At 46.0% G+C, this 13,055-nt stretch overlaps 1 protein-coding gene across 4 annotated transcripts in view; it reads right to left on the bottom strand.

The window, feature by feature from the left end:
- PHLPP1 (PH domain and leucine rich repeat protein phosphatase 1) overlaps positions 1 to 13,055 on the bottom strand; it is a 222,743-nt gene that overhangs the window by 81,272 nt on the left and 128,416 nt on the right. For all 4 annotated transcript variants that reach the window (XM_070779151.1, XM_070779152.1, XM_070779150.1 and 1 more), the window contains exon 4: positions 9,071 to 9,237. In XM_070779151.1, coding sequence (XP_070635252.1) covers positions 9,071 to 9,237 — 167 coding nt within the window. The remainder of the gene's footprint in view (positions 1 to 9,070; positions 9,238 to 13,055) is intronic.

Here is a 13,055-nt window from a genome sequence, read left to right as displayed (position 1 = left end):
CTCACAAAATGCTCGGACCCCACAAACCAAGCCCCCTCAGCCTGTCTCCCCCACACATAACGTCACAGAAACTTAACGAACCTTGGCTAGCAGTGAAAACCTGAAAAGTCTTCCCCCTTAAATCAAAGTTACAGCTTTATATTAAAACTACATACTATACAGTGCAAGCTGATAGTATGTAACTGGATATGTTTTGTTCTGCTTTTAAAAATGCAAATGAAAGATGCTGGACCCAAGTACGTACTATACGACTCACAGATATTATGAACAGAAACAGGCAGAAGCACTGCGTGGTGTCAGCAGTGGGGACAGCGGTCACCCTTGGGGCTGAGAGGAGGGCACAGGGCACCAGGAACCGACTGCGCAGCACGCGCACCGCCCACACGTGCTCACTCAAACTGCAGTTTCGTTATACTTGTACAAAAAGACTTTCGAAGAGTATATAAGGAATAAAATGAGACCCCAGCTCCTCTCCCCAGTTTACTCCCTGAGGAAACTGAACCCTGGCTTGAAGACATCAGGGGAAGCAGCGAGCACTGCTCTGAAAGCAGGGGCAACCACGAATGCACACACTGAGCCCCAGACTCCAGCTCCGTCTCCGCTTCACCCCCTGGCCCCGGCACGCTCTGCCAGGCGGAGACCAAAGCACTGCCCTGAAGAACACTGCTGCTGCTGCTGCTGCTAAGTCGCTTCAGTCGTGTCCGACGCTGTGCCACCCCATAGACGGCAGCCCACCAGGCTCCCCCGTCCCTGGGATTCTCCAGGCAAGAACACTGGAGTGGGCTGCCATTTCCTTCTCCAATGCGTGAAAGTGAAAAGCGAAAGTGAAGTCGCTCAGTCATGTCTGATTCCTAGCGACCCCATGGACTGCAGCTCACCAGGCTCCTGCGTCCATGGGATTTTCCAGGCAAGAGTCCTGGAGTGGGGTGGCATTGCCTTCTCCAAAAGAATACTTACTCACCCCAGAGAGAAGACCCACAGATACTGTCTTTGGAAGTTCCCCAACAAAGCCACAAGGCTCACCCTCGACAGCCCTGCCGTGAAGATGCAGGGAGGACCTCGCCCACAGACCTCGGCACCCGATTCACTTCTCAGGGGCTCCCATTAAAGAGGAACAGACAGCGAAGGATCACTGTGCATGCTGTCACTTCACTCGTGTCTGACTCTGTGCAACCACATGGACTCCAGCCCGCCAGGCTCCTCTGTCCATGGGATTCTCTAGACAAAAACACTAGAGTGGGATGCCATGATCGCCTCCAGGGGATCTTTCCAACCCAGTGATGGAACCCAAGACCCTTGCATCTCCTCCACTGGCAGGCGGGTTCTTCACCACTAGACTACCTGGGAAGCCCGAAAGGATCACCAGTGAGGTAACATGAGAGTCAGACACCGACACAAACAGGAAAAAGAAACCAAGACAGCAAAAGATGCATCGTCAGAAAAGGAAGAAGTGCACCCATTGTGGGGAAGGCGGGGTGACGGTGGGGACAGAATGCTGCTAAAATGCACACTAAACACACAAACAAGAAAGACCTCTTGAAAAATAAGGACAGCAGAAATTCAGAAGGTTAAGATAAAGTAGAGAAATGTTGTTAAGAAGTAGGGCATTAAGAAGAAAATTAGAGCATCAGAGGACAAACGAGGAGGTCCTGCCTAACAGGAATTCAGAGGAAGAATCAGAGGAATAAAAGAGAAAATAAAATGGGAAGAAACTACCACAAAATATGAGAAAGTTTTCCAGAACTGAAAGACATACTTTTTTTTTTTTCAGATCAAGTGTTCATCTTAGTGGCTGAAATGAACAGAGTGCCAAAAAAGAAAATCCTAAAGGAGCCAGCCCACGCCCGAGCTCAGGGGTGGTGGCTGAGAGGAGCTACCCAGGGTCCGAGGTAACGAGCAGCAGCTGCGCTTTGCTGGAGCAGCCGTGAAGACAGACCCCACGTCCAAGGTAAGTGAAACCCAAGTAAGACGGTAGGCACCGAGAGAGGGGATCAGGGGACAGACAGACTGAAGCCACAGTCACAGACACCAGCCAATCTGATCACATGGACCACAGCCTGGTCTAACTCAGTGAAACTAAACCATGCCATGTGGGGCCACCCGACGGATGGGTCGTGGTGGAGAGTTCTGACAGAATGTGGTCCACTGGAGAAGGGAATGGCAAACCACTTCAGTATTCTTGCCTTGAGAACCCCATGAACGGTATGAAAAGGCAAAAAGATAGGATACTGAAAGAGGAACTCCCCAGGTCAGTAGGTGCCCAATATGCTACTGGAGATCAGTGGAGAAATAACTCCAGAAAGAGTGAAGGGATGGAGCCAAAGCAAAAACAACACCCAGTTGTGGATGTGACTGGTGATGGAAGCAGGGTCCGATGCTGTAAAGAGCAATATTGCATAGGAACCTGGAATGTCAGGTCCATGAATGAAGGCAAATTGGAAGTGGTCAAACAGGAGATTCCAAGAGTGAACATCGACATGCTAGGAGTCAGTAAACTAAAATGGACTGGATTGGGTGAATTTAACTCAGATGACCATTATATCTATTACTGTGGGCAGGAATCCCTTAGAAGAAATGCTGTAGCCATCATGGTCAAAAAAAGAGTTCAAAATGCAGTACTTGGATGCAATCTCAAAAACGACAGAATGATCTCTGTTCGTTTCCAAGGCAAATCAATATCACAGTAATCCAAGTCTATGCCCCAACCGGTAATGCTGAAGAAGCTGAAGTTGAACAGTTCTATAAAGACCTACAAGACCTTATAGAACTAACACCCAAAAAAGATGTCCTTTTTATTATAGAGGACTGGAATGCAAAAGTAGGAAGTCAAGAAACACCTGGAGTAACAGGTAAATTTGGCCTTGGAATACAGAATGATGCAGGACAAAGGCTAATAAAGTTCTGCCAAGAGAACGCACTGGTCATATAAACACCCTCTTCCAACAACGCAAGAGAAGACTCTACACATGGACATCACCAGATGGTCAACACCGAAATCAGATTGATTATGTTCTTTGCAGCCAAAGATGGAGAAGCTCTATACAGTCAGCAAAAACAAGACATGGAGCTGACTGTGGCTCAGACCATGAACTCCTTATTGCCAAATTCAGACTGAAATTGAAGAAAGTGGAGAAAACCACTAGACCATTCCGGTATGACCTAAATCAAATCCCTTATGATTATATAGTGGAAGTGAGAAATAGATTTAAGGGACTAGATCTGACAGACAGAGTGCCTGATGAACTATGGACGGAGGTTCATGACATTGTACAGGAGAAAGGGATCAAGACCATCCCCATGGAAAAGAAATGCAAAAAAGCAAAATGGCTGTCTGAGGAGCCCTTACAAATAGCTATGAAAAGAAGGGAAGCAAAAAGCAAAGGAGAAAGGAAAGATATACCCATTTGAACGCAGACTTCCAAAGAATAGCAAGGAGAGATAAGAAGGCCTTCCTCAGCGATCAATGCAAAGACATAGAGGAAAACAACAGAATGGGAAAGACTAAAGATCTCTTCAAGAAAATTAGAGATACCAAAGGAACATTTCATGCAAAGATGGGCTCAATAAAGGACAGAAATGGTATGGACCTAGAGAACCAGACGATATTAAGAAGAGGTGGCAAGAATACACAGAAGAACTGTACAAAAAAGATCTTCATGACCCAGACAATCATGATGGTGTGATCACTCACCTAGAGCCAGACATCCTGGAATGTGAGGTCAAGTGGGCCATAGGAAGCATCACTACCCACAAAGCTAGTGGAGGTGATGCAATTCCAGTTGAGCTACTTCAAATCCTGAAAGACGATGCTATGAAAGTGCTGCACTCAAGATGCCAGCAAATTTGGAAAACTCAGCAGTGGCCACAGGACTGGAAAAGGTCAGTTTTCATTCCAATCCCTAAGAAAGGCAATGCCAAAGAATGCTCAAACTACCGCACAATTGCACTCATCTCACATGCTAGCAGAGTAATGCTCAAAATTCTCCAAGCCAGGCTTCAGCAATATGTGAACTGTGAACCTCCAGATGTTCAAGTTGGTTTTAGAAAAGGCAGAGGAACCAGAGATCAGATTGCCAACATCCACTGGATCATGGAAAAAGCAAGAGAATTCCAGAAAAACATCTCTCTCTGCTTTACTGACTATGCCAAAGCCTTTGACTGTGTGGATCACAATAAACTGTGGAAAATTCTGAAAGAGATGGGAATACCAGACCACCTGACCTGCCTCTTGAGAAACCTATATGCACATCAGGAAACAACAGTTAGAACTGGACATGGAACAACAGACTGGTTCCAAACAGGAAAAGGAGTACGTCAAGCCTGTATTATTGTCACCCTGCTTATTTAACTTATATGCAGAGTACATCATGAGAAATGCTGGGCTGGAAGAAGCACAAGCTGAAATCAAGATTGCCGGGAGAAATATTCAATAACTTCAGATATGCAGATGACACCACCCTTATGGCAGAAAGTGAAGAAGAACTAAAGAGCCTCTTGATGAAAGTGAAAGAGGAGAGTGTGAAAGTTGGCCTAAAGCTCAACATTCAGAAAACTAAGATCATGGCATCCGGTCCCATCACTTCATGGCAAATAGGTGGGGAAACAGTGGCTGACTTTATGTTTCTGGGCTCCAAAATCACTGCAGATGGTGATTGCAGCCATGAAATTAAAAGACACTTACTCCTGGGAAGGAAAGTTATGACCAACCTAGACAGCATATTAAAAAGCAGAGACATTACTTTGCCAACAAAGGTCTGTCTAGTCAAGGCTATGGTTTTTCCAGTGGTCATGTTATGGATGTAGGAGTTGGACTACAAAGAAAGCTGAGCGCTGAAGAATTGATGCTTTTGAACTGTGATGTTGGAGAAGACTCTTGAGAGTCCCTTGGACTGCAAGGAGATCCAACCAGTCCATCCTAAAGGAAATCAGTCCTGGGTGTTCACTGGAAGGACTGATGTTGAAGCTGAAGCTCCAATACTTTGGCCACCTGATGCAAAGAGCTGACTCATTTGAAAAGACCGTGATGCTGAGAAGTATTGGGGGCAGGAGGAGAAGGGGACGACAGATGAGATGGTTGGATGGCATCATCGACTCGATGGACTTGAGTGTGGGTGGACTCCGGGAGTTGGTGATGGACAGGGAGGTCTGGTGTGCTGCGGTTCTTGGGGTTGCAAAGAGTCGGACATGACTGAGCGACTGAATTGAACTGAAAACCTCTTTAGGGTTGTTTAAAAAAAAAAAAGAAGAAAGAAGGTGTACAAGGACAAGGGTCAGAAGAGTATAACACTTTTTAACAGCAGCTGTAGAAGCTAAAAAACAACAGTGCACTGGCTTCAAAATCCTGAGGAAACATGTTTTCCCATCCTGAAACCAGTCACATTATCAAACACGTGAGAAAATATTTTTAGAGATACAAAGTATGTAATAAATTTGTCTCCCATGTCCCCTTTCTCGGGAAGATCCTAGGAGATTTGCCATTAAAAAGGAGGAGTAAACCAAGAAGGGATCGCGAGATACAGGACAACATATGGAAAGCCCCAGCGAGACGAGAAGGGCGTCATCAGGAAAACGCTGAAAGGCACCCCCAGGAGAACAGGCGGGTACCAGACCTCCTAAACAGCACCCATGCTGGCTCCAGGAAGGAAGAAGTCTCCAGGAAAAGGGCGTTGAGAAGAGGGTTAGAGTTCTGTCACCTGAACAGCACGAGAGAAAAGGAAAAGGACACTCATCTCTACGCTACCATCCAGTCGCATTTAAGTGCCTTAGGGATGAATTACAGTTGCATACTCGAAGTGACGTCAGCCTTCAACAGCGACTTAAGCGAACATGGACACCTCCACACCGAGAGGCTGAGGGGAGCAGTGGTCGGGGCCCGGGCTGAGCGGCTGGAGACAGGGAGGAGAGGCAAATCGCCATTTTCCACAGCGATGTCAACTGCGGTCCAATAACAAAAAGTTCAAAAACAGCAGCAGATAGGTGGGAAGATGGAGAAGACAGCAAGCAGGGAGCCCCAAGAATCAGAAGCAGCTGTCTAGGGGGCAGGACGTGGTGTAAGGAGGGGCTGGAGTTCCAAGCACCTGTGTGTTGTCTTACTGCAAGATTTCTCACAAATTTATATAAAATATTACTTTCATGGGACAGAAGTTTAAATTTTTTAAAATGCAAAACAAAACCAAGACAGGCACAAAATAGAAGGCAAGAAAACTAACGAGGGTGAACTGCAGTGGGAAAATGACAGCAAGATGACCATGTCTCCAGTTGCTGCAACAGTTCAGCTGAGAGCTGACAGCTGGTTGGAGAGGGTGTGTGCTGAGAGATGGGAAGCAGAGGAAAAGGGTGGATGCACTGAAAAGCTATTTACAGATTTGGAATCAACAGATATGGGGGATCAATCAGGTGCTTCTAAAAGCACCAACAGGCAAGGCAATGCCCCTCAAGATCCCTCTACCCAGAGATTTATTTATTTAGTCCATAAATGCTGACTCTTTGGGGCTATCATATTCCCCTATGCTATTACAAGCATTTTTATTTTCTTTTTGTTTAGGCTTTAATTTGGGGATTATAATGAAATACACAAATAGGAAAATACAGAAAACAATAATGATCATCCAAGTATGTACTATTCAGCTTTTCAAATATTAACATTTTGAACATTTGTCCTATTTGTCTCTAATTTTTTTTAAAGAAATAAACATTATGGATGTAGTTCAAATCCTCTTCAAACCATTCCCAAATCACATCCCCTTAACTGGCTCCCAGAAGGTAAATGTTAATCTGATTTTGGCATTTCACATCTTCCTCTACCTCGTTTCTAAAATGAAAGTATTGGTTTGGATAAACTGTAATGCCCCTTTCTGTTCTAAGATGGCAGGATTGAATAGCATGATGCAAAATTCTTGATGGGAAATACACAAGAATACTTCAAAAACAAATTTTCAAACGCCCCAAACAGACTAAATGATGATATTGCTATGCTATGCTAAGTCACTTCAGTCGTGTCCGACTCTGTGTGACCCCACAGACGGAAATTGATGATACTACCCTTTAGCAAAAAAAAAAATCACAGTAACTATTACAGGAGAGTCAGTAAAAATAGTTATTATCAGTGCATAGGGCATATAAACACCTAAGTTTGAGAAGTTCCCTGTGGTTCCCTTTCACTGTAACCGAAGCTCCAGGGAAGAATAAGGAAGTGCTTGAGCACACCTTTCTGGGCTCTTACTGTCCAGGGAGCCAATTCACTGAGGCACCAAACTGTCCCCACTGTCCCAGGACTCTTCTTGGCCAGTCCATCAGAACCAAAATACTCTTTCAAAAAATGCATAATGCCAATTTTACTTTAAAATTGCCCATTTGGGGGCAAGAAAGTTATTTGTATTACATCTCGACCCGTGTGTGTGCCTTCTTCACTTTCTGGGTGATACAACGTGAAGGGCACACAAAGCGCTCGGCCACCTTCAGTGCCGTTCAGTGTGCCGTTACCCACGGAAAACGCTTGTGTGATTATTGAGTTGTGAGCCAGACCGGTCACAGTGTTCACGGACACCGCTTTCAGTTCAAAGCACAACTGACAAGCTCAGTGCTCAGACCTGGGCACTTGGCGGACGCGTTCTCCACAGGGAAGCGGGAAGGTCACTTCACTGACAGCATTTGTTGCCAAGGGGAGCCTTCAAGCTTCGACTGAAATTTAAAATGCTGGAAAACTCGTTTCCCCAGTAAGCCTGACAACTTCCCAATACTTCAAGATTTTTTCTGATGAGATCAGTGGTGATATTAACAACGGCCTCGAAACTGCATAACGAAGAATGTTAACATTTGGAATATCTGTATTATCCCAACAAACCAGTATTTTCCAAATGACCAATACTTAATGCATTGAAATGATGTATGGGCAAAAATCCATTCAAAGTGCGAGGAAGACCAAAGTATCCTAATGTAAAAGAATTTTAAAAGTCTACTGAAAGGGTTTTACATTCCGCATTGAAATCCACGTGTAAGAAATTAGCACTTAAACCCGCCTGCAATGCAGGAGACCCAGGTTCAATCCCTGCAGCAGGAGATCGCATGGCGAGGAAACGGCAACCCGCTCCAGTGCTCTTGCTGGCGGACGACAATCCACAGGGTCGTAAAGAGTCGGACACGACTTAGCGACTGAGCACATCAAAGAATACTCACAATCATCCGAAAAGACAACTGAAACACTCTTCAGAGTGTTTCATATCCACACAAACTTCATATTAATACTTCATGGATTATTCTTTCTGGATGTTAAAAATCACAAACACATAACCACAGTGGTTAATGATCATAGCTAAATCTCTGATCATTAACAGGCATTTACAAACAAATGAACTATTCATTCTTTCTTTAAAAGTTATATCCTTCTGGAGTAATTGTCTCATATATTTGCAACAAATACGTAAGCATCAGAGGCTTTATTTATTCACCACAGAATCAAGATTGATCACTACTCAAAAAAAAAAAAAAAAGAAAGAAAATGAAATTAATTTGGTAAATCCTTCAATCTGTTTCAGAAAGATGTAGGTTAAAGTCCCTGCCCTCTAGTTATAAAAGAGCAGACCCTTTTCATTTACCATGTGACTCTTGAAACCTAGACGCTAATCACCCAGATGATGTGGTATTAATGGGTTTAAACTTTAGTTCTTAGATTTCGAAGGAAACATCTTATCATGGAAAAAACTGACCTTTTTGTAAATTTTGAAAGAAGTATCTGACCAAACCCCTATAGTTCAGAAGTAACACACCAAATATTAACTTTTCCCAGACGCATTTGTAGATTGGTTAAGAAATACAAGTGGTTTAGGCGAAGTGTTCTTCTTGCACAAATGTATCCAGTTAATGAATATCTAAATCATTCATTTGAAAGGCAGGGACCCTGAAAAAAATCTCAGAATGAGAACTGACAGTGTCTTCACTACCAAAGTCCTATGACCCAGCCTCTGAAAGAGAAAGGTTCCCCGCTGTAGCTTTTCCACTAAGAATAGTCAGAAACAATCAGAAGCTGGCACCTCCTCCCCTTCCTAATTATCCACCCCTTCTGCATGCTCACCGTTGCAGTTCGCTGAGCCCCCGTGCAGTTGGTAGACTGGGATTCTGCCTTAGAAAGTTCTGTTTTAAATTGAGATGAGTGAGGTCTTGGCTGTAGAAGAGGTTGGCAGGCAGATGCTCCAAGCTACAACAGGAGAGGTCCACTGAGCTAATGCGCTGCGATGCGACCTACGGGGGAGAAAAGCCACAGTTCAGTTTTCACAGCATCCTTTGCCCTGTGACTACTTTCCACAGACAGAAACAAGATAACCTCATTTGGGAACACAGACTCGCTATGCAATTAGCACCATTATTCAAATCTAAACCAAGAGTGTTTAGACAGAACTGAGCAAAGTATTAAAGCATTACCAAGGGAGGAAATCGTGTCCCTCCCTGGAAGGTGCTGACAGTAACTTAGTATAGGAGACAGGTGACAAAGAGCACAGGTTATCCTGCCAGGTAGAGTGAGACCCATAATCCCCTTCAGCTATAGGGGTCATGTTCCCAAACACATTCATGGTAAGAGAATTCAAAGCTAAATAATGTAAGACCTTAGAGTAGACACCGGGTTGGAAGACAGACACTAAGATCTAGGCTGAACTTAAACAAAAGCCCTTGTAAATACTGATTTAAAAACAGCACAAACCAAAGCATGCTCAGTGGCCTTGCACGTATGTTTAATAATAACAGCAGCACATAATCAGATTCCACTACTGCCTGTTGTAAATTTTTCAGGTCATGTCTCCCACAGTGTCAGTTTTGCTTCATGTGGGTAATCCAAGAGAAATTTACTGTACGTCTAAATGTTTATCCACATATTCAAAGTATCCCCAGTTAAATGACTCCCACGATAGCCAGAGTCCCAGGGCTACAGGGCATGCTGGAGGCAGAAACAGCTCTGGGCACCCTGCACATCTCTCTCTCGTACGCTGGGAACCACGGTGCCAATCTACACCACGGACACGGCTTCAGGACCACTGACACAAAGCTTGGCTCCTCTCGCCTCACCAAGGCTGTGGGGTCACTGTTCTAGGATCTGGGCTGATGCCTCCTCACGCTCTATCTTCACCAAAGCTTTATGGCAAAAACGCCACTGCTTGTCTGTGATCAGTTTGATGCCCTTTTCTATTACCAAACCCCAGCTTCACTCTTCCGTGATTACAAAAGGCAGCAGAATGTGGTTCTCAGGGGGGCTGGCTCTGGCTCCACCATCCCCGAGCTGAGAGAAGCTGAGGGCCCTGCTGAGCTCACCAAACTCCCGTTTTGTCACCTGTTTAACAGGCATTAAGACGACACCTACGGCTACACAGCTGGCTCAGAGCCAGCACTCCATAACTGACGACTGCTGTGATTACTTCCAATACATCTTACCTTCACCAGAACCCGCATTCTCCTGACGCTAAAAAAGGTATTCAGGAGTAAATCTGCATGACAAACACTCTGTTGATGGCACGTTTGAGGTTGGAAAGGAACTGTGAAAGCTAAGGGGACTGTGAGATGGAAAAGGGCTTGCAGGGCTCAACTCAAAAGATTTTACAGAGTCAGTCTGAGTTCACGGTTCAGCAATTTCATCTTCCCTTGAATTTTCACCCTTAAGAAAAAGAAAAATCCCAAACAGGGCTAGGTCACCCACGCAAATCAAATGATGTGAAAAAAAGGCCAGAATTTAATGCGCCTGCAAAGCAGGTGCAAACATGCCACGGCCACACAAGATTCCCTGGCAGAACCCATTTACGGGAAGTAAGGTTGAAAGGATTACTCGGACTCATCCATCCAGGCGAAAACCTGTGGTGAGGACGTAATGGTGTGTCAGGCCTTCCATTTCCTGAGGGACGGGCGTAGAACAGACGCACGGCGGCCTAGTGAGAGCACCTCACGAGCACCTCAGGAGGAGGGAGAGCACCTCAGGAGCAGGGAGAGCACCTCAGGAGGAGGGCAAGCACCTCAGGAGCAGGGAGAGCACCTCAGGAGCAGGGAGAGCACCTCAGGAGGAGGGAGAGCACCTCAGGAGCAGGGAGAGCACCTCAGAAGCAGGGAGAGCACCTCAGGAGGAGGGAGAGCACTTCAGGAGGAGGGAGAGCACCTCAGGAGCAGGGAGAGCACCTCAGGAGGAGGGCAAGCACCTCAGGAGCAGGGAGAGCACCTCAGAAGGAGGGAGATCACAGTGTGTCACTGCTGCTTTGTTCAGTCACTTCGCTGGGTCTGACTCTTTGTGACCCTGTGGACTGTGGCCCGCCAGGCTCCTCTGTCCATGGGATTCTCCAGGCAAGAATACTGGCGTGTGTTGCCGTTTCCTTCTGCAGGGGCCTTCCCAATCAACGCACTCTGACGTGAGTTTCAGCGATCATCAGGGCATGGGAACGGAGCAGGGCCTCAGGCACCACAGGAGGCCCCCAGAGGCCCCGATGAGACAAGCTCAGGTTGGAGCACACGGGGCAATCTGTGCTTCTGCCTGCCCCAAATCCTTTCCCACTTCTTCCCGTAACAAGCCTTCAGATGCATGAGATCCTGGTGGGAGCTGCAGGCGTATGCTTGCAGCTCCAGCCATCCGAGCCACACTGCTGAGCCTGCAGACTGATCGAGCTGGGACTGGCATGTGACCCAGGCCAGGCTAATTCAAGGCCTTCTCTGGGATACATATCCTGAACCCACAAGAGACAGCGAGCCTGCCACTCAGAGCTGCAGTTAAAATGACTAGACTAGATTTCTATGTATCAACCTGGATTGATTAAAAAAAAAAAAACCTCAAGCCCAAAATAAATAAATCAAAAAATGCAAGCTGTAAAATTTTACATATAGTATAATGTCATGTATGAAAAAAATTTTAACACAAACACACATAATGATTCCATATATTATGCATGAATAGTTACATGTGCAATAAAGCTACACACCATACATTGGTCAGTCCCAGGTGGCTTAGATGGTAAAGAATCCACCTGCAATGCTGGAGACCCAGGTTCAGTCCCTGCATTGGGAAGATCCCCTGGAGAAGGGAAAGGCTACCCACTCCAGTACTCTTGCCTGGAGAATCCCATGGACAGAGGAGCCTGGTGGGCTACAGTCCAACTCTTTGGAGTTGGACACGACTGAGCGACTAAGCACAGCACGTACACTGACCATGTCAGATTAGTAACAGTGACTGCCTCTAGGGAAGCAGGGAGGGAAATGGAAATAGGAATGGAAAGACAGGAAATCTGGAATGTATCTATGTTTACTCACTTTATAATAATACAAAGTATGAAGGAACTGCATCTTCCCAGATGGCACTAGTGGTAAAGAACCCGTCTGTCAATGCAGGATATGCAAGAGACACAGGTGTGATCCCTGGCTCAGGAAGACGCCCCGGAGGAGGAAATGGCAGCCCACTCCAGTGTTCTTGCCTGGAGAATCCCATGGGCAGAGGAGCCTGGCGGGCTACAGTCCATAGGGTCGCAAAGAGTTGGATATGACTGAAGCGACCTAGCATGCACGCAGGTCAGAATGTTAGACAACCAGGAATTGTCATATTAGTCTTTGTGCTCTTCCGTGTGTGTGCGTTTAACTGAGAAAAAAGCAATGTAATCTCAATATAAAAACTTCAGTGAAAAGGTAAGGAGATCCTGCAGCTCCTTTGAGGTCATGGTAAAGATTCCGGCTTCAGCAAAATGGGCGGTCGTGCAAAAGTTCCAAGAAGAGTCTCTGTCTGACTGTTAGGTTCACAGAGGGGGACTCAGCCCGTCCCGTTCACAGAAGCCTGTGCCTCGCGCTGAGTGCGGCCCTCGGGAGTGCTTCCCGGGAGGATGACAGGGCACTGCTTCACCGCCCTTCTCTCTCAGCAGCCGTCAACTGGCTGGGGCGTTCCTCCTACGGGACTACTCTGCAGAGGACACATTCCCTTTCGGCTGAAGCATCAGGCTGAATAAATACTCTCTCTGGACAACTACAAGATAATGATTAAATGTCAAGTCTGATTTGATTTCTTTCCTCATTCTGGACTGCAAGCCTGTTTCTGCTGCAAACCAGGG

The sequence above is a fragment of the Bos indicus genome, chromosome 24, assembly GCF_029378745.1.
Source record: "Bos indicus isolate NIAB-ARS_2022 breed Sahiwal x Tharparkar chromosome 24, NIAB-ARS_B.indTharparkar_mat_pri_1.0, whole genome shotgun sequence".
NCBI lineage: Eukaryota > Metazoa > Chordata > Mammalia > Artiodactyla > Bovidae > Bos > Bos indicus.
The sequence above is the reverse complement of the archived record's forward strand: the minus strand, read 5'-3'. Positions and strand labels throughout refer to the sequence as shown.